This window comes from Phodopus roborovskii, unplaced genomic scaffold (assembly GCF_943737965.1).
Source record: "Phodopus roborovskii unplaced genomic scaffold, PHOROB, whole genome shotgun sequence".
NCBI lineage: Eukaryota > Metazoa > Chordata > Mammalia > Rodentia > Cricetidae > Phodopus > Phodopus roborovskii.
In genome coordinates, this window is record NW_026126611.1 from 2,154,707 (window position 1) to 2,177,571 (window position 22,865).

The window sequence follows — 22,865 nt, forward strand, 5'->3', positions numbered from 1 at the left end:
AAAACAATGCACTTTACTAACAACTGGTTAGAAGAGTGCTTTGGGGAGAAAAGGTCTCACTATGAAGGCCTGGCTGTCTTGGAACTCTGTCCTGGAGCCAGGCTGGCCTCAAATTCAAAGCGATTTGCCTGCCTCTGCCACCAGAGCGCTGGGACTAAAGGGGTATGGCACCATGTCCAGCATGGGGTGTTTTTTGTTTGTTTGTTTCTCTTGCACACAGTGTGTAGAACACTGTTTGACACTCTGGACCTAACCTGGGCACACATGGGTTTTTAATGTTAATCAGCTGAGTGAAGTCCAAACTCAGTTCCACGGTGAGTGCCAGCTGTGTATTAAGAACTCAGTGGCTACACGTGGCGGGCAGCTTCTGAGTCACGCAGCACAGCTCTGGGCTGAAATCCTGGGTTTGCTGTCTTATAAGCTGTCCAAGGTTTCAAATGCTAATTATACCTATAAAATTGTTCTCTGCGTGTAATGAAGTGCCATATTCATCACTTAAAACATCATTGCAATGTTGTGAAATCATGTCTTTGCCCCAAGTCTCTGGCCCTGGGATCTTATCGTATAACATTGTTCTTCAGACGCTGGATGAGGCATCTAAAAGCTGATGTCTTTTGCTTTGTTCTTCCTTTATTATTCGGGTTTTCCCAGACAAGCTTTCTCTGTGTAGCCCTGACTGTCCTGGAACCCGCTCTGTTGCCCAGGCTGGTCCTTGAACTCACAGATATCAGACTACCACTGCCTCCCGCGTGCTTGGATTAAAAGTGTGCACCATCTGCTCTGCTCTTTAGGACAGACGGATATTCCACATTTTGTACTGTTGGCAGTTTCTCTGGATGCAGGAGTTACTGTCAAAGGCACACAAGATGTGACGTTCCTATCTGCAAGTAACAAGGAAACAATGGCAAGGGAAGTGATGGGTGGGAGTCACAATCTTTTCACAAAGGGCAAGAGTAAGGTGAACTTGAACCTGCCAAGACTATCAACTATCCACGGTTTTAACGGCCAACCAACTTCTAACTCAGAGACGATGGGACTGTTTGTCACAGGTTCCATTTCTTGTGTTCTGATTGGTTTCTTTCAGGGACGCACAAGCTTATGCACCCACCGGCATCCACTGGTAGTGACGCGAGTCTATCGGCACAATGGAGAAAAACCTGAAGAATGTCTTAGTGGTGTCCTGTGGATTCTTCCTTCTCTTCACGGCATACGGGGGCCTGCAGAATCTGCAGGTGAGATGATACTCGGCATGTTATCCAATTCACCCCTGATACCCCCTCTTCCCCCCCCCTCCACACACACACCCTCCCTGGAGCAATTCTTGTTTTTCAAATGAAGCCCTGTAAGATTTGGTCTTGTTCCCCCCACAGTGACGCCAGAGCTCCACAGCCCAGGTGTGTGTGTAACCGTGGAGTAAGGAGGAGGAGGACTCAGGACACTTTGCTTTTGAGTGGTTAAAAAGAGATAAAGGAAACTATTGTGGATTTTATGTGCTCTGGGCAGAAACGTCAATTGGTCAATGCTCACTTTTGAACAGTTATGGAATCCTTCTTCTTCCTCGGGTCTTTGAGTCTGCATGAAAACCGAGTAGCTCCCTCCAAGAAGCTGGGCTTGGGGGATCATGTGCATCTAGCTCATGTGGGCCTGGGGAGGATTTGACATTTTTTTCCTGTGGTGATTACAGTGAAAACTAGGACATCTGTCCGTCCGTCCGTCCGTCCATCCATCTTCCTTCTTTCCCTCCTCTTCCCTTTTTTTCTCCTTTCCTGGTATTCTTCCATTCTCTGTCCCCTTTCTTTTAAGACGAGGTTTCATGTAGTATTGGCAATACCAGGCCCGGGCTGATGTTGGCTCTCTGGGTTCTCACGGTGCCTGTGTGTTCACCAGCTGAAGGCGGTGGGCGCCTTTTTAGACTTTAGTGTCTCTGTGGTGTTGCATGGCCCTCTAGTGGAAAGCACCTCCCTTGGCCTGACTGAGAGGATGTTGTATGTTGACGTAATTAGGTCTACTGCATACAATACACGTGTACTTGTAACGTGAGATTTCTGGCCCGGCAGGTCCCGCTGTCCTCAGTCCCAAAGGAACACACGGACGTTATATTAGTTTATAAAGCTCTTGGCAGTTGACTTGGGTTTCTTACTGGCTAGTTCTGTCTTAATTATTAACCCATAGCTACTAATCCATGTGTTTCCACGTGGTCTTATCTTATCGGAGAATGCCGGGCCTGCAAATCCTTTGCCTGCTACGTAATGGCTCTACTTAGATATTGACACCTGTCTGTCTTCTTTTTCGGTGGTCTGCAGTCAAAAGCAATTGTTGGTCACAAATGACCACCCTCCCTAGTTGGTTATGATAACGGGGGTGATAGAGAAATCCCCACGTTGACACGTGCTGTCAGGGCTTCACTAGAGTTGGAAAGCAAGCAGGCTCACGGCTGTGGGTGACGTTCCCAGAGCAAAACTGTTTCTAAAAGGGCCAGGCTGGACCGTGCTTCTAGCTACCCAGGCAAGCCCACTTCAGAGGAAGGTGCTCAGCTCCATCTTTTAGACAGATTGTGGGGGTTTTAGGGACTGGCTAGAGCAGGGTGCAGCTGAGCCACGCGTGAGCCACGCGTGGCCACTGGACACGGGGAAGGGCAGGTAGGACGATGATGGGGACACCTTTGCCACTCTTTCCCCTTCTCCTCCTCCCCTTCCATCCTCATTAGCCAATGCTCCCTCTTCCCCTCCTCCTGTCTCCTCCTCCCTCTCCCTCCCCGCTCCTCCCCCTCTTCCCGACTTTCTTCCTCCTTCTCCTGCCCCTTCCTCCTCCTCTTCCCCATCCTCTCATCCAGCTTCTCTTACAAATGACGGAAGAAGAAAGAGTTCTGCCGGCGCAGGGTTTGAGGGGGTCCCCGAGGCCGGGGCGGGCACTCACACGGTTCAGTCCTCTGACGGCCGGTCTTTCTTTCACAGAGCAGCCTCTACAGTGAGAATGGCCTGGGGGTGGCCACCCTCAGCACCATCTACTGCACTATGATGCTGTCCTCAATGTTCCTCTCACCTATCCTCATCAAGAGGTTTGGATGCAAGTGGACCATGGTGGGCGCCATGTGCTGTTACCTGACCTTCTCCCTGGCCAACTTCTACGCCAACTGGTACAGCCCCTAGAGCCGGCCGGCCCTCCCCAGGGAGTGCGTGCCTGCCTTAGCTCTCATGCAGCCCACTGTCCTCCGCTACTGGGTTGGAGTGCCCTGCTCTGACATTCTATGGAGGGATGGGACTGTGATACTGTAGGCGTGGAAACCGGGATGCTTGACCAGTAAGGGGATGCGGGGTTTATTAGGGGAGAATAACCTACGCGGGAAACAAGTCACTATCTCGCGGCTCCGGCCCCAAGGATGCAGACCCTGACACCCTGATGTTCTTAGTGACCCCAAGGGGCTTCCGAGTCCCAAATCAAATCCTTTTCCGGTTATGTCCGAACCTATGACCACACCCGATAGGGTGTGGTCAGTGCTACAGGTGCGGGAGGGGGTTGGGTGAATATATCACCGCACGATACCTTATCTTCCCTGTGTCCCAGCTGGCTTCCTCTCATACTCCTGACCTCCTCTTGGGATCTCTCTTGCTACCCACTCCCCACCCCCGCCCTCCTTCATCCTCATGGCTCCGATGGTTAGAGAGTCTGATGTAGGTGAGTCTCAGGGAGATTTAGCCAGCAAGGGACCAATGTCTATTCCCTGTACCCTCAGCTTTTGAGAGGGGAATCACACTGGCCTCTTGGGGGGCTCACCCTGACCCCTTCCTCCCTTCTGCTGCATCTTTTTGCAGGTACACCCTGATCTCAAGCTCTGTCATGCTGGGCCTGGGTGCAGGTCCTCTGTGGTCTGCTCAGTGTACCTACATCACCACCATAGGGAATTTGCAGGCACAGAAGAAGGGAAAGCTTGTCAAGGATGTGGTAACCCAGTACTTTGGCATCTTCTTCCTTATATTCCAGTCTTCTGGAGTGTGGGGCAACCTCATTTCCTCACTGGTATTCAGCCAGACAACCAATAAAGGTAAAGGCTGAGGGCTGAGTGGCCTTGGGAAACAGCCGGGTCTCCAAGACAGCAAAGTGGGGTCCCAATTCCACCTGTCCTTACTGTGGAGGCAGGTAGTCCTGCCACTCTCGGGACGATCGTGAGGCTAAGCAGCCGTCTTTTCCCACAAGTACCCTGTGGAGGTTGGGGAGCCCCTAGGGAAAGGGTGTCATGAGGAAACTGGGCATTCCCAAACTTCTGCTAGCGTAACGTGGGTCCCTGGAGTTGCTGAGAATTTATGTGGATTTTTTTTCCCTGTAAAACTGACCCACAAGCCAGTGTTAGCACCATCTGTTGGACGCCTTATCCCACGACAGGGGGAATATTCCATGCCTGTCTTCCCTCAATCCCACGCAGCAGGGGCAGAGCCAGCATCTTCTTCATGCCATGCCCAGGCTGGAGGTCTTCAACCTTCTGGATTTCTGGATGTGACATTTCTGGGTTGGGATGGCTTCTGTCTCTCCATCTTGGCCATGCGTCTGGCTTCTCCCAGGTCACATGCCAATAGGGAGCTCAGAAGTCACCCACCTTCATCCCCTCATAGGGTCAGTGTGTCCCAGGCAGGGAAGCATCATTGCCACTCAGCCAGGATTCTGCAGAAACTGATGTCACAGTCTCTGTGCCATAGCAGATGAAGGGCCGTGACCTGCTCCTAGATACAGCCAGGCCAGTACACTCATTCCTCGAGTAGCGAGATAATCCCCCACTGCCATGCCCAGAGACTGACCTATCCTAGATAACAGTCCCTCACACCTCACAGATGTGCCCAGAGGCTGCCTCCTATGTGACCCTAGATCCGGGCAAGCTGACAACACTATCGCATTAGTTTCAATTTGCGTGCGCGCACGCGCGCACATGTGTGTGTGTGTGTGTGTGTGTGTGTGATATTTATTGTTATTTTATGGGTTCAAGTGTTTTCCTGCACGTATGTCTATGTACCCTGTGCAAGCAGATGCCAGAGAGGGCATTAGATTCTCTGGAACTGGAGTTATACACAGTTGTGTGCCAATGTTGGGTGCTGGGAACCAAACCTGGGTCTTCTACAAGAACAGCCAGTGCTAATTACTGGACCATCTCCCCAGCCCTGGTTTTTTTTTTTTTTTTTTTTCAAATAAAAGAATTAGCATTCATTTCCTGAAACAGAAAAGACACGTCACCTGACGTGCTTTCACTGCTGATTTTTGGCCTCAGGCATCCGACCTGAGTCACTAGAATTCTAACACCATCTTCTTGACTTTCAACTTCATTAGAGGCTATCCCGGAAGATCAGCTCATGTTCTGCGGTGCCAAAGACTGCGGCTCGATGGGTACAGAGGCCAGCAATACTACCCATCGTCCGTCGCAGCAACTGATCTACACGCTGCTGGGCATCTTCAATGGTAAGGCACAAATGCCTAACCTCTTATTGTGGTGAAGGTCCCTCGCATCCAGAGTCTATAGAAACCCCCGCCACACCTTACCTGGCGGAAGAGATGCCATGATCACAAAGGCAGTTTTCCCAGCACGGTGCTTGTCCACTGCACTCTGGATGTGTCGGCCCCGGTGATTCCCCAAATGTAGGGAAGGCAGTGTGTAATTTGTGGTAGTGGGGGGAGGGCTATGATAACGCACACCCCCATCCGCCACCGCCGCCAATTGCAGCCCTCATCTCTGAAAGCAGAATCGGCGGCCAGTACTAACAAAGCTACATGTGACCGCGCTATGTGAGGGCGCACAGTTCTAAAATGGGAATGTGGGTTTATAATGGAGTGAAACCTGGGGGCCCAGGGAGGTGGCCCAAGTCGCTTCCGTGTTTGATCATCTGCGACCCAGACACGTGCTCGACAGGCAGCCTGTTGACATCCATGTGGTGATGGGGACAACAAGAGGTCACCTGGCTTGTGGTGTCTCGATATCGACCCCGCCCCCCTTCTGCAGTGGGGAGGCCAGACACCTGTGGAAAATACTGGGCTGAAGTAATCTCCCCGCCCCCTCTCCACTATGCCTAGAGACTGTTATGGGTGCCGAGACTGGGTAGGCAAGCATTCGCCAAGAGAGCTGGCCTCATAGAGCCCACAGTTCCGTAAGGCTGTGTCACGGTGTCACAGTCAATGTCACATCACTGACAGAATGTCAGGGCACAGCTGTACACCCTGAGCGAGTCTGACCCGCACCCGCCGAGGGAGTCTCACACCCAGAGTTTGGACGCTTCTACCCCTGCGGACGCTTCCACCACTTGTGAGAAAGTATAATAGCATGTGCTCAAAGGACGTCACAGAAGGCACCTCACACCAGCAGGGGACAGAGGGGCCTCCGTGTAAGTCAAGGCAACACGTACACAGAAATACATTTCCTGTGCAGGGACGTGAAGGTGCCTAGAACAGCAAAGAGGGCAGATGGCCGAGACAGATTCATTTGCTTCCTGCATTTTGGAATTACAGGTTTCCAGACTGTTGAGGTTGAAATGACTAGTTTTAGGTCCTTTGTATTTTTGTTTGTGTGTCTTTTTTTTTTTTTTTACAGATAACCCATTCACGCGTTTCAAAGCACAAATGCAGTAAAAGGTCGCAAGACCCGTGGAGGCCTCTGTTAAGTGCCCTCAAACACACCCCTCTCCAAACGCCTGTGTTTTATGCACAAATGGATTTCTGTGTCCCTCTTTGGTGGTGTTGTGCCTTGCTTTGAGGGGTGGGGCACACCCGGTCCTGGTAGCACTGACGCCCGTCTGTGTGTCCTTCTAGGCAGCAGTGTCCTGGCCATCCTACTGATATCTGTGTGTCTCGAGTCTGTGGAGAACAGACTGGTGAATGAAGGGGAGGCAAGGCCCGAACCGCCACCTGTCTGGTCCACTGTGCTGTCCACCTTCACGCTCTTTAAAGACAAGCGCCTGTGCTTTCTGATACTCCTCCCACTGTACAGCGGGCTCCACCAAGGCTTCCTCTACGGAGAGTACACAAAGGTAGGAGTGCTCCTGCTGTGTACCTGCCTAAGGGTGCCCCAGGGTGTCCCAAGAGCCGCGGCCCAGCTTCCCAGTCCTACAGCGGCGGAAGCTATGATCTGAGACGCCCGTCTCCTGATTCCCACGCAGACACTGTCTTCTTATCTTCGTCTTCCCCTCTTCCTCATCACCACCGTGCTCAGAGGCTGGCGTGACGACTGTCTTCCCATCATATTCACCTTGTCACCATGGCTGGCCCTGGTGGTTGCCTGTTTAGGAGCCAGGACTCAGTGATTTGCACGGGTCCCCCTTCCCATCAGACATCTTGTCATTCCAGCCTCAGCCAGCCGTGCCAGTGCAGCCAGCCTCCTTGCCCCCGGCCTTCCATCCAAGTGTCCTTGATTCTGCTGTCCCTCTATGGCATTATGAATGCTCTGTAGAACAGTGTATCACACCCCTGGCAAAGAACGTGTGGAAAGGAGTTTGACCAGAAGTCTGTCCATCCTGGCCCAAAGTAGGCCCTCTCCTGCGTACGCGGATCCCTCTGATATACAAGCCAGCAAAGCATCCCTGTTTCTTTCCACTAGTCCTTTGTTACCTGCGCCCTGGGCATCCGTTTCGTGGGCTACGTAATGATCTGCTTCTCGGGTTTCACCTCCACGTGTTCCATGCTGTGTGGGAAGATCGCCAAGTACATCAGCAGGACTGCGCTCTATGGGATGGGTGAGTAGATGCACCACTCAGCACACGCTCAGGGCACACACAGGGCAGCGAGGGCCGTGCAAGCCCCGTGGGTGACATGTCTCCCTGCTGCTCTCCCTGTAGCCACCCCTGCTACCTCCTGCTTTCCTCCAAGGAGAGGACGCATAGCTGGCTTTCTTGGACCGCCAGCCCCCAGATTATGACATGGAGACTTAATATTATCAATTATATATGCTTGGCCTTAGCTTAGGCTTGTTTAAACTTAATTTAACCTGTTTCTATTCATATGCGTTTTGTCTCTCTCCAGGCATTTTTTTTTTTTTTTTAACCTTTCTTTCATTTTTGTATGTCCTACTTTTCACCTTCCCCTGGGTCTGGCTAGCTGACCTCCCCTCCCCACCCCCCGGCCAGTTTTTCTCTTTGTACAACAGTTCCACCTAACCCTCTTACATCTTGATACTGGCGGTTCAGCTTTTTACTAGAGCAGTCAGGTGACTTAGGCAGGCAAAGTAAATCGGCAACATATCTCTCTACATAGTTAAACAAATGCAACATATATTTACATAGTTAAACTATTGTACAACACAAATGCAACATATCTTTACATAGTTAAACAAATATTCTATTCCACAAAAAGGAAGTACATCTCACCCCCCACCACCCCAGATAGCTGTCACAGAATTCATGGCTCAAGGAACAATTCCAAATATCATTGTTCAGGGTTCTCCTGGTCTTCTCTCTTTACCCCCCCTAGGACTGTTTAGAAGCCTAGCTCACACTGTAGGGAGACAATCTCCTGGTCCTCCAGCCACATAGCAGGGTCTGGAGTACCATATCCCAGAGCCCTGGTAAGACTGTGGGTCCTCATGGTCTACCCTTGTAGTGATATATTATTTATTAAAGCTTGCCAAAGGGTTCAGAAAGCAAAGCTAGCCATAAGTCATAGAGGTCAGGCAATGGTGATACACACTTTTAATCCCAGCAGCCACACTAGCAAGCCATAGAGCCAGGCAGTGTCGATACACACCTTTAATTCCAGGACTCGTGAGACAGGCAGATGGATCTCTCTGAATTCAAGGCCACCCTGCCCCACACAAGAGTAAAGAGTAACAGAGCTCATGCCTTTGGTCCTAGCGCTTGGGGTCACACACCTTTAATCCCAGTACTAGGGAGGTGGAGAGAGGAATAAAAGGCAGGAGGAGATGGGAACTTAGAGCTTTTGCCTCCGAGGATTCGTGGAGACAGGATGGCCTTTTCAGCTGGGCAGAGGTGAGAGCTACTGGCTGCTTGGCTTCTCTGATCATCAGCTTGACGCTTGAACCCCAACATCTGTCTCTGGGTTTTTATTATTCGTGTTACACCCCCTTTTAGAGTCAGTCACTCACACACACACACATGCACGTTCTCTGCATCGTCCTGTCTCCATGCAAGTACGAGAAAATCTGGGAGCCCCCAACACAGGTGACCGGAGGCACTAGCCACCTCAGGCAGAGGGAACAGCCACCCACTGTCCTGTCTCGTTTCCTCTGACCAGGTGCTACCATTCACCTCTCTTGCATCACTACCCTCCTTCTGTGGCGCCCAGCCCTGGCTCAGCTGCCTGTCTTCTTCATCATCCCCGCCCTGTGGGGAATGGCAGATGCCGTCTGGCAGACACAGAACAATGGTAAGTGCCCAGCACAGGCTTGCAGTGCATCGGTAAGCCTTCTTGAGGGTAGCAAGGCCAGTAGGAGGCAGCCACTCCGTGTATGTCTAGTCGAAGCCCCCAGTTGAAGGCAACTCTGGAGCCAGAAGGGGCGAGGAAGGGACAGGGCTGCCGTGCGTTCTCTAAGCTGAGCCTGCATGATGTAGACGGAGGGTCAAGTCAAGAGAGACCAGGGGCTCCGTGCAGCCCGTGGTCCCCTGGAGTGCTGACAGGTGTGCCCACCCGAAGTGATGGCAGGCAAGGACCAGAGAACGCAAAGATAGGGGCCACAGAACACTCTTACATGCGTCACCCCGTGTCCTGTGGGCATGAGGCCGCAGGAGATGGAGAGATGGACACAGAGGGGGAAGATGCCTGATGTGGGCAGAGGTTAGCACCCCTGATGGACAGTCAGAATCTCAAATGGAGGTCAGAAGATCCCATGCACCCCCCCACACACACACAGAGTCAGAGACAGAGAACGTGACCCCTTGACCGTCCCCAGTTAGAGTGCCCGATCAAAGAGGCCATTGAGTGGCATGCCTAGACACGAGGGTAGCATGACTCTAGAACAGAGCTGTGGAATGGAGGTGCCAGGCCCAGGGTTGCACCAGGAAAGGCCCAAGAGAACCGGCAGGAGAGTCAGTGGTGTGACAGAGGAGGTGCGGAGATGCCAGGGTGCTTGCACTGGATGTTGGGAACTCTCGCTTATACCTCTAAGAGTAGCTCAGAGAGCTTCAGTGCAGGGCTCCAGGGTAAGGACGACACAGGATCCTGTGTGGATGGCATGGGGTCAGGATAGGTGATGGCATGCGCATTTGGGTGATGGTTATAGATGATATAAAGGCCAAGGTCGGACCCTCATCCTAAGTCTCCCACAAACACCTAATGGCAGGTTCCAGGGAGGGCAAGGCTCTGTGTCTGCAATCTGGAAGGTCTTAGTGATCCCAGCCTGAGGGAACCCTGACATGGATATGGTCAGTCAGGACACCCACAGCAGCTTGAGGCTGGGGTTGCCAGGGATGCGAGGTCCGGTGACTCCTTCCATATCTGCACGTGGCCACAGCATGTTGTTGCAGAGGGTGGACAGTGCCCTCCAGAGCTCGCCTGGAGGTACTGAGGAAAAAATGCCCTAGAGGAACCTAAGCTAGCTGGATACTGCAGGTCCTGCTGCCTTCATAGTGTGGTTGGCGTTTAGTGGAGATTAAGCCAAATGATAAGTAGTGCCTTCATCTAGTTTTTTTTTTTTTTTTGTTTGTTTGTTTGGTTGGTTGGTTGGTTTGTTTTTTTTTTTTGACTAAAGTCAGTAACTAGAAATGAACAGCTAGGTTTTCATGGGTTGGGATGTGCTCCTGTTCTTAGGAATATATTGGTTCAGTGGAGGGGGAGGGTTGAGGGTAGGGTAATTAGAAATTCACTTTAACTTTTTTCCCCCAAGTCCAGAATTAAAGCCAGTGACATGGCAGAGCAATTAAGGGGCTTAGCTTATCCAGCCAGCACCAGAGAGGAATTGCATCAAACCCCACACAGGTCTAAGAGTACTGGGACGCAGCCCATCCTCTGCATGCTGACAAACTGTGAACTCTAGCCAGACAGGCAGCCTGCTTTGTCCCTATCCCGCCCTCCAGCACTGCAGAGGTTCAAAATGATCACTGTAAAAACAATTTGTTGTGGTGGCACACGCCTTTGATCCCAGCACTCGGGAGGAAGAGGCAGGTGGATCTCTGTGAGTTCGAGGCCAGCCTGGTCTACAGAGCGAGTTCCAGGACAGGCTCCAAAGCCACAGAGAAACCCTGTCTCGGAAAAACAAAAACAAAACAAAACAAAAAATTTCTTTCCCTCTGAAATATGTGGGTAATTACTTTAACTCTCCCTTTCTTTAAATGGACATAAAATTCTCAGAAGAGCGCCTCTGTTAAACTGTGCAAATTTCCTAAGACCCGATATACATAAGTCCAGCGGGTGACTTGAACAATGACTCCACTGAATAAGGGATGCCCTGGGGAGGGGGGTGTAACCACGACAGGAGAATTGCCGAGACTTGCTTGGCCAGGCAGTCTAGCAGAGAGACCCTGTCTTCGGGGAGTGAGGTCGGTGTGGCAGATTTGAGTAGCCATTTACAAACCCCTCAGCCACTTGCTCTTCTTGCTGGGGCTGGGTGCCTAGCTACCTACCTGCTCACTGGGTCTCACCGTTGAGGGGAGGGTGGGTGCGTTTGCTATCGCAACCCTCACACACCACTGCACTGAGTGGAAGGCATGGGATGCTCACCTAGAAACACACCCCGCCCTGTCGGAGTAAGGCTATTTGCACGGAATCTGCCTTCCTCAGGGGTGCCCTGTTTGTTTAACCTGTCTCCCCAACACATGAGATGCCCGTTTGCTCATTCACATCTCCTCGTTTAAGGACTGGAATCAGTGTCTCGGTCACCTTGGCCTCCAGTGCCCTGAGCAGATGAGGCAGTTAGGTCAGGCTGATGCTGAGAGCTGAAAGAGTTTCTTTGTGAGTAAGGATGATATGTCACAGGCTGCAGAGACAGCACCAAGTCTGCACAGAGCCACGCGATAGTGCCCCCATTCTATTCATCCTTCACAATCAGGGAAAGTCGGCTGCTGTCGGGACATGGGTTCACTATGGCTCACAAAGGGTTCAGAGACCCTGGGATTTCACCAGTTTCCCATAAGCCTCCTTTTCTGCCCTGAGATCTCTTCTTGATTTAGCTGTGTGAGCAAGCCCCAGAAACCCGCCTGCTCTGCACCAGGGTCATCGGCCAGTGCCTGGCATTTTCTGTGGGTGTCAGGAGTCTGAGCTCAGGCTCTCTACCCCACACACATACACTCCACTCACCAAGTCCTGTCTGATGTCTTACACAGTATTTTCAGTCTAGTCTCTCCTCCACAGCTTTTTACGGTATCCTGTTTGAGTCGAAAAAAGAAGCTGCCTTTGCGAACTACCGTCTTGGGGAAGCCTTGGGGTTCCTCACCAGCTTTGTGTACAGCTCGTTTCTGTGCGTGAGCACCAAGCTCTACATTCTCTTGGGCATGTTGAGCACGACCATAACGGCTTACGGGACTGTTGAGTACATGGAGTCCAGGGCTGCCCGCAAGGTCCCCGCTCCCACAGAAGAGAAAAGCCAGCCAGAGAAGGGAGGAGTGAAAGAAATGTGAACGCAGCCAAGCTGTGGCCCCACACTCGGCCCGGGGGCGGCAGAGGTGCCGTATGCAACGGTGCAGTAGGTACATGCGATTATTCACAGCCTGTTTCAGCAATATGTGAGCATTCTGAAGAGCATCTATATATTTTTTTTTACGTATTTTTCTCAATTTAACAAATTTCCAGTCAATTTTTCTACTCACAGACCAACAGTATATGCAATGGGCTGGGAACACAGCCCAGTGAGGGTGTGTTTGCTTCTCATACACAAGGGCCACACGTTCAGTTCTAGTACAACAGAAAGAAAGCAATGACTGTGTACAGGGACAGGAGAGACGGCTCAGTCAGCACAGAGCTTTCTGGGCCGAACATGAGGACCCCAGTTTGAACCCTTGACACACATTAAAAAAAAAAAAAAGTTACATTTGTAACTCTAGCACTGGGGCTGGAGAGGCAGAGGCAGAAAGAGCCAGGAGCTCATTGGCTATCCAGACCCGTGAACTCCAGTGAAACTCTTGTCTCAGACACTAAGGTTAACAGCAACTGAATCACCTAAAGGTCAATCTCTTGCCTATACATACACACAGTCCCACAGACCAAACACACACACACACACACCACATACACACATACACCGTCACACACACAGTCACACACACACACACACTAAACAGTCACAGCACACACACACTCACACACCATGAAAGTATGTTAATTTAATTATAGATATGAAAAGAAACACATAAAAATTTTCCAGAATAGGTTTACCTCAGTTTTTGTTGTTGTTGTTGTGTATAATAATTGGAATAACCATAATTTTACAAGCACCATTATTTTATAAACAGCTGAACATATAACACCACAAACTTTACCAATGGATGCAAAAGGTCAATGAACAAAGCTGACAGGGTGGTCAGCCACTCTGCAGTTTGTGCCTCTGAAAATCCCCGGGGGACTTTTCTGAATAAAAAGTGCAATTGCTTTATGGACTTACTTCCTGCCTAAATGTTTTCTAAACACTCAACTGTATCACAAACACAACACACACACACTCATGTACACATGCACATACACACAACACATACAAACACACACACCACATACTACGAACACACAAAATAAAAATAAACGCATGCAACACTCGTGCACACATACATGTACACAACACACACACAAAGCACACACACATACACACACACAAGCATGCACAGATTTACACACATGCACACACATACACACACACAAGCATGCACAGACTTACAAACATACACACACACATACATGCACAAGCACGCACAGGCTTACCACGTTAGGAATTGTGCATGTTAGAGGCCATAAGAAGGATTTCAAAAGGGATGCTTGATGCTCAGCTATCACTGTGGTGAAGTCGAAGGTAATTCATGCATAGTACCTGCAGGGTGTTCATGCTATGGTCATGGTGGAGTCAGACATGGCGCGTGTGTTACACAGCACATGCCAGCACATGCAGTCCTATAGTCACCATCTGCATCCAGCATTCCAGCAGCCTCTTCATTCTTCCTCATCTTGAACAGCTCCTCGGGGACCGAGCTGTTGTTTTTCCACCACGCTTTTCCCCTGAGTCCTTTGCCATGGAACTCTGAGCCCCTGGCCCTTGCCCAGAGTCCTCTGTGGTTTCTACACGTCTTCCTTCTTTTCTCCTCACTACCACACGGGATCTACCACACGGGATCTACCACACGGGATCTACCACACGGGATCTGGCCATTTCTGAAGGAGTCAAATTTATGTGGAAGGCACTCAACGGGGGCAAAGGACACGCAGATGCCCTCTAGCTTGGAGGTGAGGGTTTTGCAGACAAGTCTTGCATGAACGCTTGATCTGGACCTACCTCGGAGAGTCCTAGTACCAAGATGAGAGTAGGAAATGCATGTCTGCAAACCTGACGAGACCATGGAGTGGCAGGTCCAAATCAGAGAGTCCTCCGGTACGGTCTGAGGCAGAGTCACAGTCAGTACTAACTTTATTTTATTTTTTTAGGGGTGGCTGGGGTTGGGACGAACACAGATAATGCTCGGTGCACTGGGTGGCTTGCTATCAGATACCTCAGCTGTGTGGGTGGGCAACCTGGCCGAAGATGGTGGATCGTCTGTATGTCTCAGTGTTCCCACACAGAACCCAGAATGCCTTGTAGAGTAAAACTGTCGCCTTCCAGCGAGTGCCCCTCAGAGAAGTCATCAGTGACAGAGGTCGGGAAATGTAAAGTATGTCGCAGGAGTGTACTTGTAGCCTAAGGTGTTTTCCATTTCTCTCTGGTCTTCTTCCCCCTTTCTCACCGTCGCCCCGCCCTGCCCCACTCTGGGCTCTAGTGCACAGGCCAGTTTCATAGACCCAAGTCTGTTTGCTCACAAGTTAGTGGGGGGGGGGGGACTTCCTGAGTTTCCTTCCTTCACCTGACGAGTGTTTAATTAGCATTGTCTCAGGCACAGCCAGCAATGCCAAAACAATAAAATTCCACTCCCTTTTACACAAACAGTGTGAAAGGAGTTGGCGGGCAACTGATGTCACTACGCAATAAGACAGGGGTGACAGCAAGAAGGGTCAGCGCCAGGGTAAGAGAAGGAAGGTCAGGGAGGCCCCAAGTCACGGCGGGGGCCGTGAGCGCAAAGAGATCAGATCTGGGTGCACTCTCTAGACAGAGTCTGCAGGCTATGGTGACATGAAAGAGAGCCAAGAAAACCCCAGGAGGTTGACCTAACAAAGGACAGAGCTGCCCCTTCCTTACCTGGAGAGTGTCTGACTCCTGGGTAAAAACACCAGCTTCCAGGCACAGGGCGTGCTAATTCCGGTTTGCTGCGGACACTCCATTTCTTATTTGCCTGGGCATTATCAACAGAGCAGCGTGAGTCTGGGAGTCACAGGAGAATGTTGGATGTTCCCTTCACAGAGGTGACAGACAGGAAGAGCCCCACTCTGCATGGGGGAGTAGAGGGTGCAGAGTTCCAGGGTCTGCGTGCTTGGACCTTGCCGGGTAACGAGGGTCATGAGGGATAGGAAGAGTCAGGGGAACAGACAGGGGAGAGAAAGAAAACCAGGGACCGACTAAGCTCTGAGCAGGGCTGCCCGGGGCCGCTCTTGTGCTCCTGTGTGTGGTCAGAGGAAGAATGAAGCCGATGGCCTGCATGAGCAAGCGCAAGAGGACTCCATGGGGATGACGGGACAGAAAGAGCGGATGATGGACGGGAAGCATTTCTATCTGCCCTGCTAGAATGAGAGACGAGAGCAACCAGATTTCCTGGAATTCCAGATTCATCGCCGTCCCCAGTAACCTCACCAACCAAATGACAAGGCCCACCACAGGCACAGCACCCGCACATGGGGAGAGATGGCGATGGGAATGGACTGCTTAGTGTCTTCCGGACTGTGGGGCTGTTGTAACAGTTAATCAAGGGAGAGATGCATGTAATTAAGGAGCTTAGCCTCTCAAATGGAGGAGAAAATTAAAAAAATAAATAAATAAAAATCTGTTGAATAAATTTAGGATTTCCAAGTCACTAAAATAGCTAATCCAGGCCCAGAAACTGCCTTCCCCTGTTATCTCCTGGACTGGATACGCTATCCAAATAAAATACATGTCACACCCGGCCAAAGAGCACAAGCTTAGTTACACATCGTTTTGCACAGAGTTTATCCGCAGCTAGAGCTGGAAGATAGTAAGTACTTCAGAACAAGAAGGCAATGCTTTGTGGTTTGCATACTACCAGCCCTGGGTTGCTGTTTTGCCTGGTAGGTAGTTCAGCCAGCGTCTTGGGTGTGACTTATTGTACCTGACCAGAAGGATCGCTGGCTCAGAAAGAAGTATTAGAGGAGTCCCCTGACTCCCACTGACATTCAGCACGTAGGCAGTGCTCAGGTCCCTGTCATGGATAGCTAACAGGGTTAGCTAAAGCAGGAGTGTGTGTCGCTGTCACACAGATAAGGGAGCCCCTCCGGCGCTCACCTGCCAGGGTCCTGGCTGCCTGTCTTCTCTGAGGTAGGGAAGACCATGCCTTTGTGAGGACAGCAGGGATGTGCATTGCTAAGCAACAATCACCTCTGTCATCCCTGCCCATACCCACCTAGCTGCATAGGTGACGACACTCACTCTTGGCATCTCTACCCAACGAGATTCCTGTACATTAGGCTGGGTGTCCGCAGAAGTGACACCTAGAGTCCAGAACCTTCTGGAGAGGGCAGAGGCTAGTCAGTGAGTATGCACTGGCCTGCACAACACTGTGGGACCCGAGGGGGCTTAGCGAAAGTAGACCGAGTCACCCTGTCTGCGTACCTACAGGCAGTTTTCAACCCCAAAGACGCACTTACAGCATTCCCCGGTCGTATTAATGGTATTAAGATTCGTGTCTGTGATGAAGGAGGCCATGGGGAGTGCTCCTCTGTGTGGTGGCTCACGGGTAGGGAGTCCACTAAATTCAACTCAAACCCTTGGAACAGTCAGCGTTTTCAGGATGAGTCTTGGTGTTGGGTGTTTGAGCAAGGTGGCCTGCTGGGGCATCTGGCCATCCCCATCAGGTACACAGGAAGTGTCATGGGTCCTAACAGGAAACGAGGTACACCTGGGTGGAAGGGGGAGGTGCAGGAATGTCTTCATCAACGCTCTTTTCCATGCCCTGATGGATTCAATATTGAGAAACTGAGAAGGGCGGAGTCTGGTTGGAGGAGGCAGGTCAATGAATGAAGACACATCTTTGAAAGACACTGCTTGCCCTGAGCTCCTCCCTGTCAGCTTCTTTATGCCACCACGGGGTGAGCTCCCCCCCCCCATGAGGCTCTGCCTCACCTTTAACAAACAAGTGATCCAGCCGGCCGTGGACGGCAACGTCAGAAACCAGCGGCTAGCACAAACCTTCCTTCCTTTCAACGGTATCTTCCAAGTATGTGTCACAGGACCGAGAAGGGATGTTGGAGGCCTGTAGCTACGGTCTGTCCCTGCTTGATAAAGGCTAACATTTCAGATGTCTGAATGGCTAAGGCTCACCGAGCTAGGCTATGTGACTTAGACCGGCAGTCCCCACAGCAGATACAGTGGGGGCCCTTACCTGAAGATGAGGGCCATGCACCACATATACACCACCCAGAGTAAGTCCCAAGAATCCAGAAACAGCAGCTAATTCAATTAAAAAAAAAAATACCCAAAGTGCAAACCCAGGTAGAAAGGTATATTCCTTTAATTCCAGAACTTGGGAGTCAGAGGCAGGTGGATCTTTGTGAGTCTGAGGCCAGCCTCGTTTACATAGTGAGTTCCAGGATGGACTACATAGAGAAACCTTGTCTCAAAAAAAAAAAAAAACCAATCAAACAAAAACAAAAAACAAAACAAAAACAACCCCACCCCCTCCAAAAGGTATGGTTGCTTTCTGTCTTTTATTTTGTACCTGCTGGATGCTGGCATTGACACCACTCTGTCTCTGATGCCCTTCCCCCCCTCCCCTTGCAGGAAAACAGATTCTCTGCACTGCTTTTGTGGATCTAGTAACAGGACCCCCTTGAAGGGGACCTCTGCTTAGCTGCCAAGTATTTTCCCCTCTCAGTCCCACGAGACAGGAGTACAGGGCCTTGCGCTCCAGCTTGATCCAGGGCAGGGGGAAAGGCAAATGGCACCGCCTGTCTTGGTGCCAAGGAGATAAACATAAACAAAGAGGACTCCTAGCTGATTTGAGATTGAGAGGACCTGTTGTGTTAGAGGCGCCTGGGCACACATACATCCTGGTCTGCAGACCTCCCCAGAGCGAGAGGGAACCTTGTTTTTACACTGAGTTTCTTCCCAGGGTATCCTGTCTGCCCTGCATTACATCACAGTATGGGAAAGAGAGGCCCTTCCCCTTCCTAAGCCTGGAATGCTTGCAGCCAGCCCTGGCCTGGATGCAAAACGCTCATCAAACCTGTAATTTTAACAACGGTCTAGTCATGAGCCGGACTGAGGCGTCCGCTGAATCGCGGGTGGAGGGGAGGTTTGTGCTCATTAGGCCACCACGCCTGTGCTCGGGTGACATCATCGTGGTGGAAGGCAAGGAACGATCGAGCTTTAAGTGTTTTAAAACCTGTGTCTGTTGGCAACCGCTCCTGCTTAGTTCCCAACATCTGGGATGACATCATCCCCCTGTCTCTGAGTTGAGCCTTCAAGGGTTCATGGCAGGGGCATTCCACAGTGAAACACCTCAGTGGCTCTGGGTTCCTTCTCTTCTAGAGCCTTCAGCAGATAGCTAGAGCCCCTTAGGCAGTCTTTATGGGTTGGTATGGCCTTGGATTCTGGGGATGCACTCACAGGGGTTTTCCATACGAAGCCTTGGTGCCAAGCCATCTCTTGGCAGCGTGTGCTGGCAATAAGGCCGGGCCTATTGCAGTCGCACACCCATTAGACCTGCTAACTGGCTCCCCCAAGAGGAAGCCTCCAGAAATGCAGGTTGGGCCTCACAAGGCTGTAGATAAAAGTGTTCTGCAGGGAAACTACATCGGGAGATGGTGGAGTTCCCAAGCAAGCTGAGAGCTGTGACTCCTAATGAATGTTTGCCAAGTGTTGAGCAGCATCCCTGTGGCCAGCACACGTGCACTCACACTGTTAATGACTGGGGTGTACTCTGTAAATGTTTGGGTCTGTGACAACTCTGCCTTGGAATTCACCTCTGAACTTTGGCTTTAGGGGTTAAAACTTTGGTGTCAGCCTCCTGGCTGCTCACCTAGGTAGGAGAGGTGCTGTGCAAAAATAGAGAAACCGGAGCAGAAATATCATGCAGAATCACGTGATGACGACTTGTGCCCAGGAGGGGCTTGTTCATGGTTGCTGTGGGAAAATGGGCGGAGCCTGGGAAGACGGTTCAGGGGGTACAGAGCTTGTCACACAAGCGTGAGGACCATGGTTTTGGATCCCCAGAAGCTGTGTGAAAGCTGAGGGGCATCAACCTCAGGACTCCACACATGCAAACACACATATACAAAACAAAACAAAACCTGGTCATTCACAGAGGGCTGTGACACCTGTATCCCTTCCCTTCCTCCTCTGGCTTGCTGGGCTCTTGTCTGCTCCATTATGCGCAGGGCACCTGATGTAGGAGCAAAGTGAACTGGCCTGGTGTGGGTGAGGAGACCAAATGGCTTTTCCTAAGCCCCTGGACCTGAAGAGGACAGTGAGGGACCACGCAGAGATGCCCAGATATCTGGAGGGACACTCTGCAACCCTGTCCCAATCCTTCCAGCAGAGAAACCGTCCCCTGGAGGGGCCCCTTCAGCACCAGCGTGTGTATGGGCCCTGTTGTGTCACCTGTGTGGCCTCTAGTGGGACCCATCAGGGGAACTAGGTTAAGGTGCTGAGGAGTCGCTTTTTCTACTTGGATTGAAGGGATCATCGGTACAGATGAGCTTGATTTCTTTGCGCTGCACTGGCTGAACTGGGAACTCATCCCACTGGGAACAAAATGAAATAAAAGGACAGATTTTTCTCGAAGCAGAGGGTGTGAGATGCTGTCACAGCATATAAGAAACAGCCTGTCCCCAGATTTCTCTGCACACTAGCAAGGGGTGTGCTTGGGCAGTGTTACCCCTGGTCCAACAGATTTGTGACGGGGACAAGTTCCTACTGCTCAGGCTGCCAGGCCCTGGTTCTGAGGGGAGTGTGTGTGGGAGGACAGGATGCAGTTTGATACATTTGTAGCAATCAAAATGGTGCAAACCCTGTGCTCAGCTTCCTGGGAAGCAGATCCTGTGGGCGTTGGACTTTTTTTCAATAGGTCCCATGGTTCCTCTTGAGTGAAAGGATCCCTTCCTGAAAGGCCAGAAGTTGCTGTAATCAGCTCCCGTGCTCCCCTTGGAACATCGGGTCCAGACAAGACCAAGTCTACATCATGACCACAACACAGCCACGGTCCACACTATGGTCTACACCAACGCCATGGCCCATACCATACCACAGACTCTACACCTCCAGTCTTCACCACAGCTCCTGTAAATAGACCCATAAGTACATCTGACTAGTGTTCAGAAACCTCTTATGAGAAACACCAGCTGAGAGTCTCGCTTCTGTGGAAGAAGGGAGCATGGATCTGCAGATCGCAGTCTGGAAAGGCGGCCTGGCCCCCAGCAGCACATCTCAAGGTGGGGCACACCGCCCCCTTTTAAGCCTCAGCTGTATTCTGCACAAGAGTTGGGAGCAGGTGGGGACGGCAAAACACGGGCAAGAGCTGGCTGTATTTTCCTGAGTCTCTTTTCCCCACCCACATTGATTTATGAGATCGTAACTTAGGCGTCACAGTCGTTATGATGAAGCAAGCGTAGGAACCATGCCTGTTTCTTAGAGGTGGACAGGGTTAGGGCAGGATGCTGGTGCCAAACCCCAGGCTTGCCCATTCTAATAAAGTAGTCTACCCCTGAGCTACACTTCTGCCAAAGAAAAGTATTCTTAACTTTAATGTGTCACTTTTTATATGCACTGTGGCTCCTCTTTATATGCACACTGAAATTTATCACACACACACACACACACACACACAAATACCATACATATACCATACACACACACACCATACATACCCCACACATATCATATACACACACAAACCACACACACCATAAGCACAGACACATCCACATGCAGCACACACAACCACACACCATATGACCCACAGACACACACACACACACACACACACACACACACAGGAACCACAGAACTTGAAACGCTTATCAACACCATTAAACTCAGCATGAAATGTCACTACAAACTGAAGTAAACGCTTTTGCAGCCACACGGTCCGTCTCTTACTCCGTCCCGTGACTAGGTTGTAGCAATACTGGAATGCATACCACTCTGTCAACTCTGTCTGTTCCAGCCTGGTGCCCTCCGTATCAAACAGTGACGAGCTACATGTAACAGTGGGCCTCACATTTGAGAAGACGGCTGTTTGGAAACACGTGGTCCCTATTCCATTGAGGACAACTCCTAGTTGCCGATTTGGGAGAGAAGGTGGGTGAGCACACCAGGTAATACACCATTCTCCTTCCTTACCTCCTTTCTGCCCTCTTCAGTCTCTTATCATCTGTAGTGAGGTGGTCCTTCTGTGGCACTGACCACGCCCATTGACCTCCTTCCACAGGTCACTTCCGCCCATGGCTCCACCCCCAATGGGCGTGGTCAGTGCCACAGAAGGACTATCTCACTACAATCATCTGTCTAAATTCTCTCCCTATTCAAGGACTACAAGCTCTTAAACACCACAGAGTTTCCACCCAGTGTCTTAATTATGTCACGTTGTAAACATTAGACACAAATGATGCAAACATTGTAAAAAAAAAAAAAAAAGACCCAAAACCACATAAAAATAAAAATGTCCTTGACTTGTATATTTCACGGAGCCAGTTTAGGCATCTTCCCCCGAGAGGCTTTGCCATTTGTCTCTTCTTCTCTAGGTCACAGAGACACCATGACTTCACTGTCAGGTATGGATTTCTCAAAAATGACCTTGGTTCCCTTTGAAGTTCCAATCCTGGCCAGCCTGGAACTCAGTATGTAGACCAGGCTGGCCTGGAACTCAGTATGTATGTAGACCAGGCTGGCCTGGAACTCAGTATGTAGACCAGGCTGGCCTGGAACTCAGTATGTATGTAGACCAGGCTGGCCTGGAACTCAGTATTATGTAGACCAGGCTGGCCTGGAACTCAGTATATATGTAGACCAGGCTGGCCTGCCTCTGCTCCTCATATTACTTTGTTTTTGATGGCTTTCCTACAAATCCGCCCTTATCTGAATGGCTCCTGAGCGTGTCCAGTGGCCGCCTGCACTGAGGCGGGTACCTGGAGCACTACTGGGTGGCTGGCCTATTGCCCTTACCCTTCTAGGCTGAGGCAACCCCTGAGAGTCACACGACATTGTTGCCCCTTTTCTGCGTGTGAGTGGGTGTCTGCACTCAGGCTTCGAAGGTGGACACGCCCTTATGTGTGTACACAGCAGGGGGCTGACATTGGGTGTCTTCCTCTCTCATTCCTACCTTATTCTTTGAGACGGGGTCTCTCGACGACCAGGATCTAACTCGTTCGGTTAAATTGACTAGCCAGCAATCGCCACCATAGTACTTGGCTTCTTATGGGGGGTGTCAGGGATCCAAACTCTGGTCCTCAAGCTTATGTGACTAACATTTTAGTGACTGGCCCAGCCCTCCAATCTCTCAACTACTTCTTCTTCTTCTTCTTCTTCTTCTTCTTCTTCTTCTTCTTCTTCTTATGTGTTTAAATTCATTTATCTATAAAGTCGATATTCTTTTTTTTGTTACTGACTACTGTCCCTCCTTAACCAACAGTGCTGATCTCAGCAGGGGACTGCG

At 50.8% G+C, this 22,865-nt stretch overlaps 1 protein-coding gene across 1 annotated transcript; it reads left to right on the forward strand.

The window, feature by feature from the left end:
• Window positions 1–1,145: 1,145 nt before the first annotated feature.
• On the forward strand, window positions 1,146–12,602 carry Unc93a (unc-93 homolog A). The gene is given in 8 exon segments (XM_051206055.1): window positions 1,146–1,232; window positions 2,955–3,136; window positions 3,813–4,042; window positions 5,314–5,442; window positions 6,784–7,001; window positions 7,568–7,703; window positions 9,217–9,348; window positions 12,268–12,602. Coding segments are annotated over 8 exon segments (1,449 nt in total).
• Window positions 12,603–22,865: the final 10,263 nt, after the last annotated feature.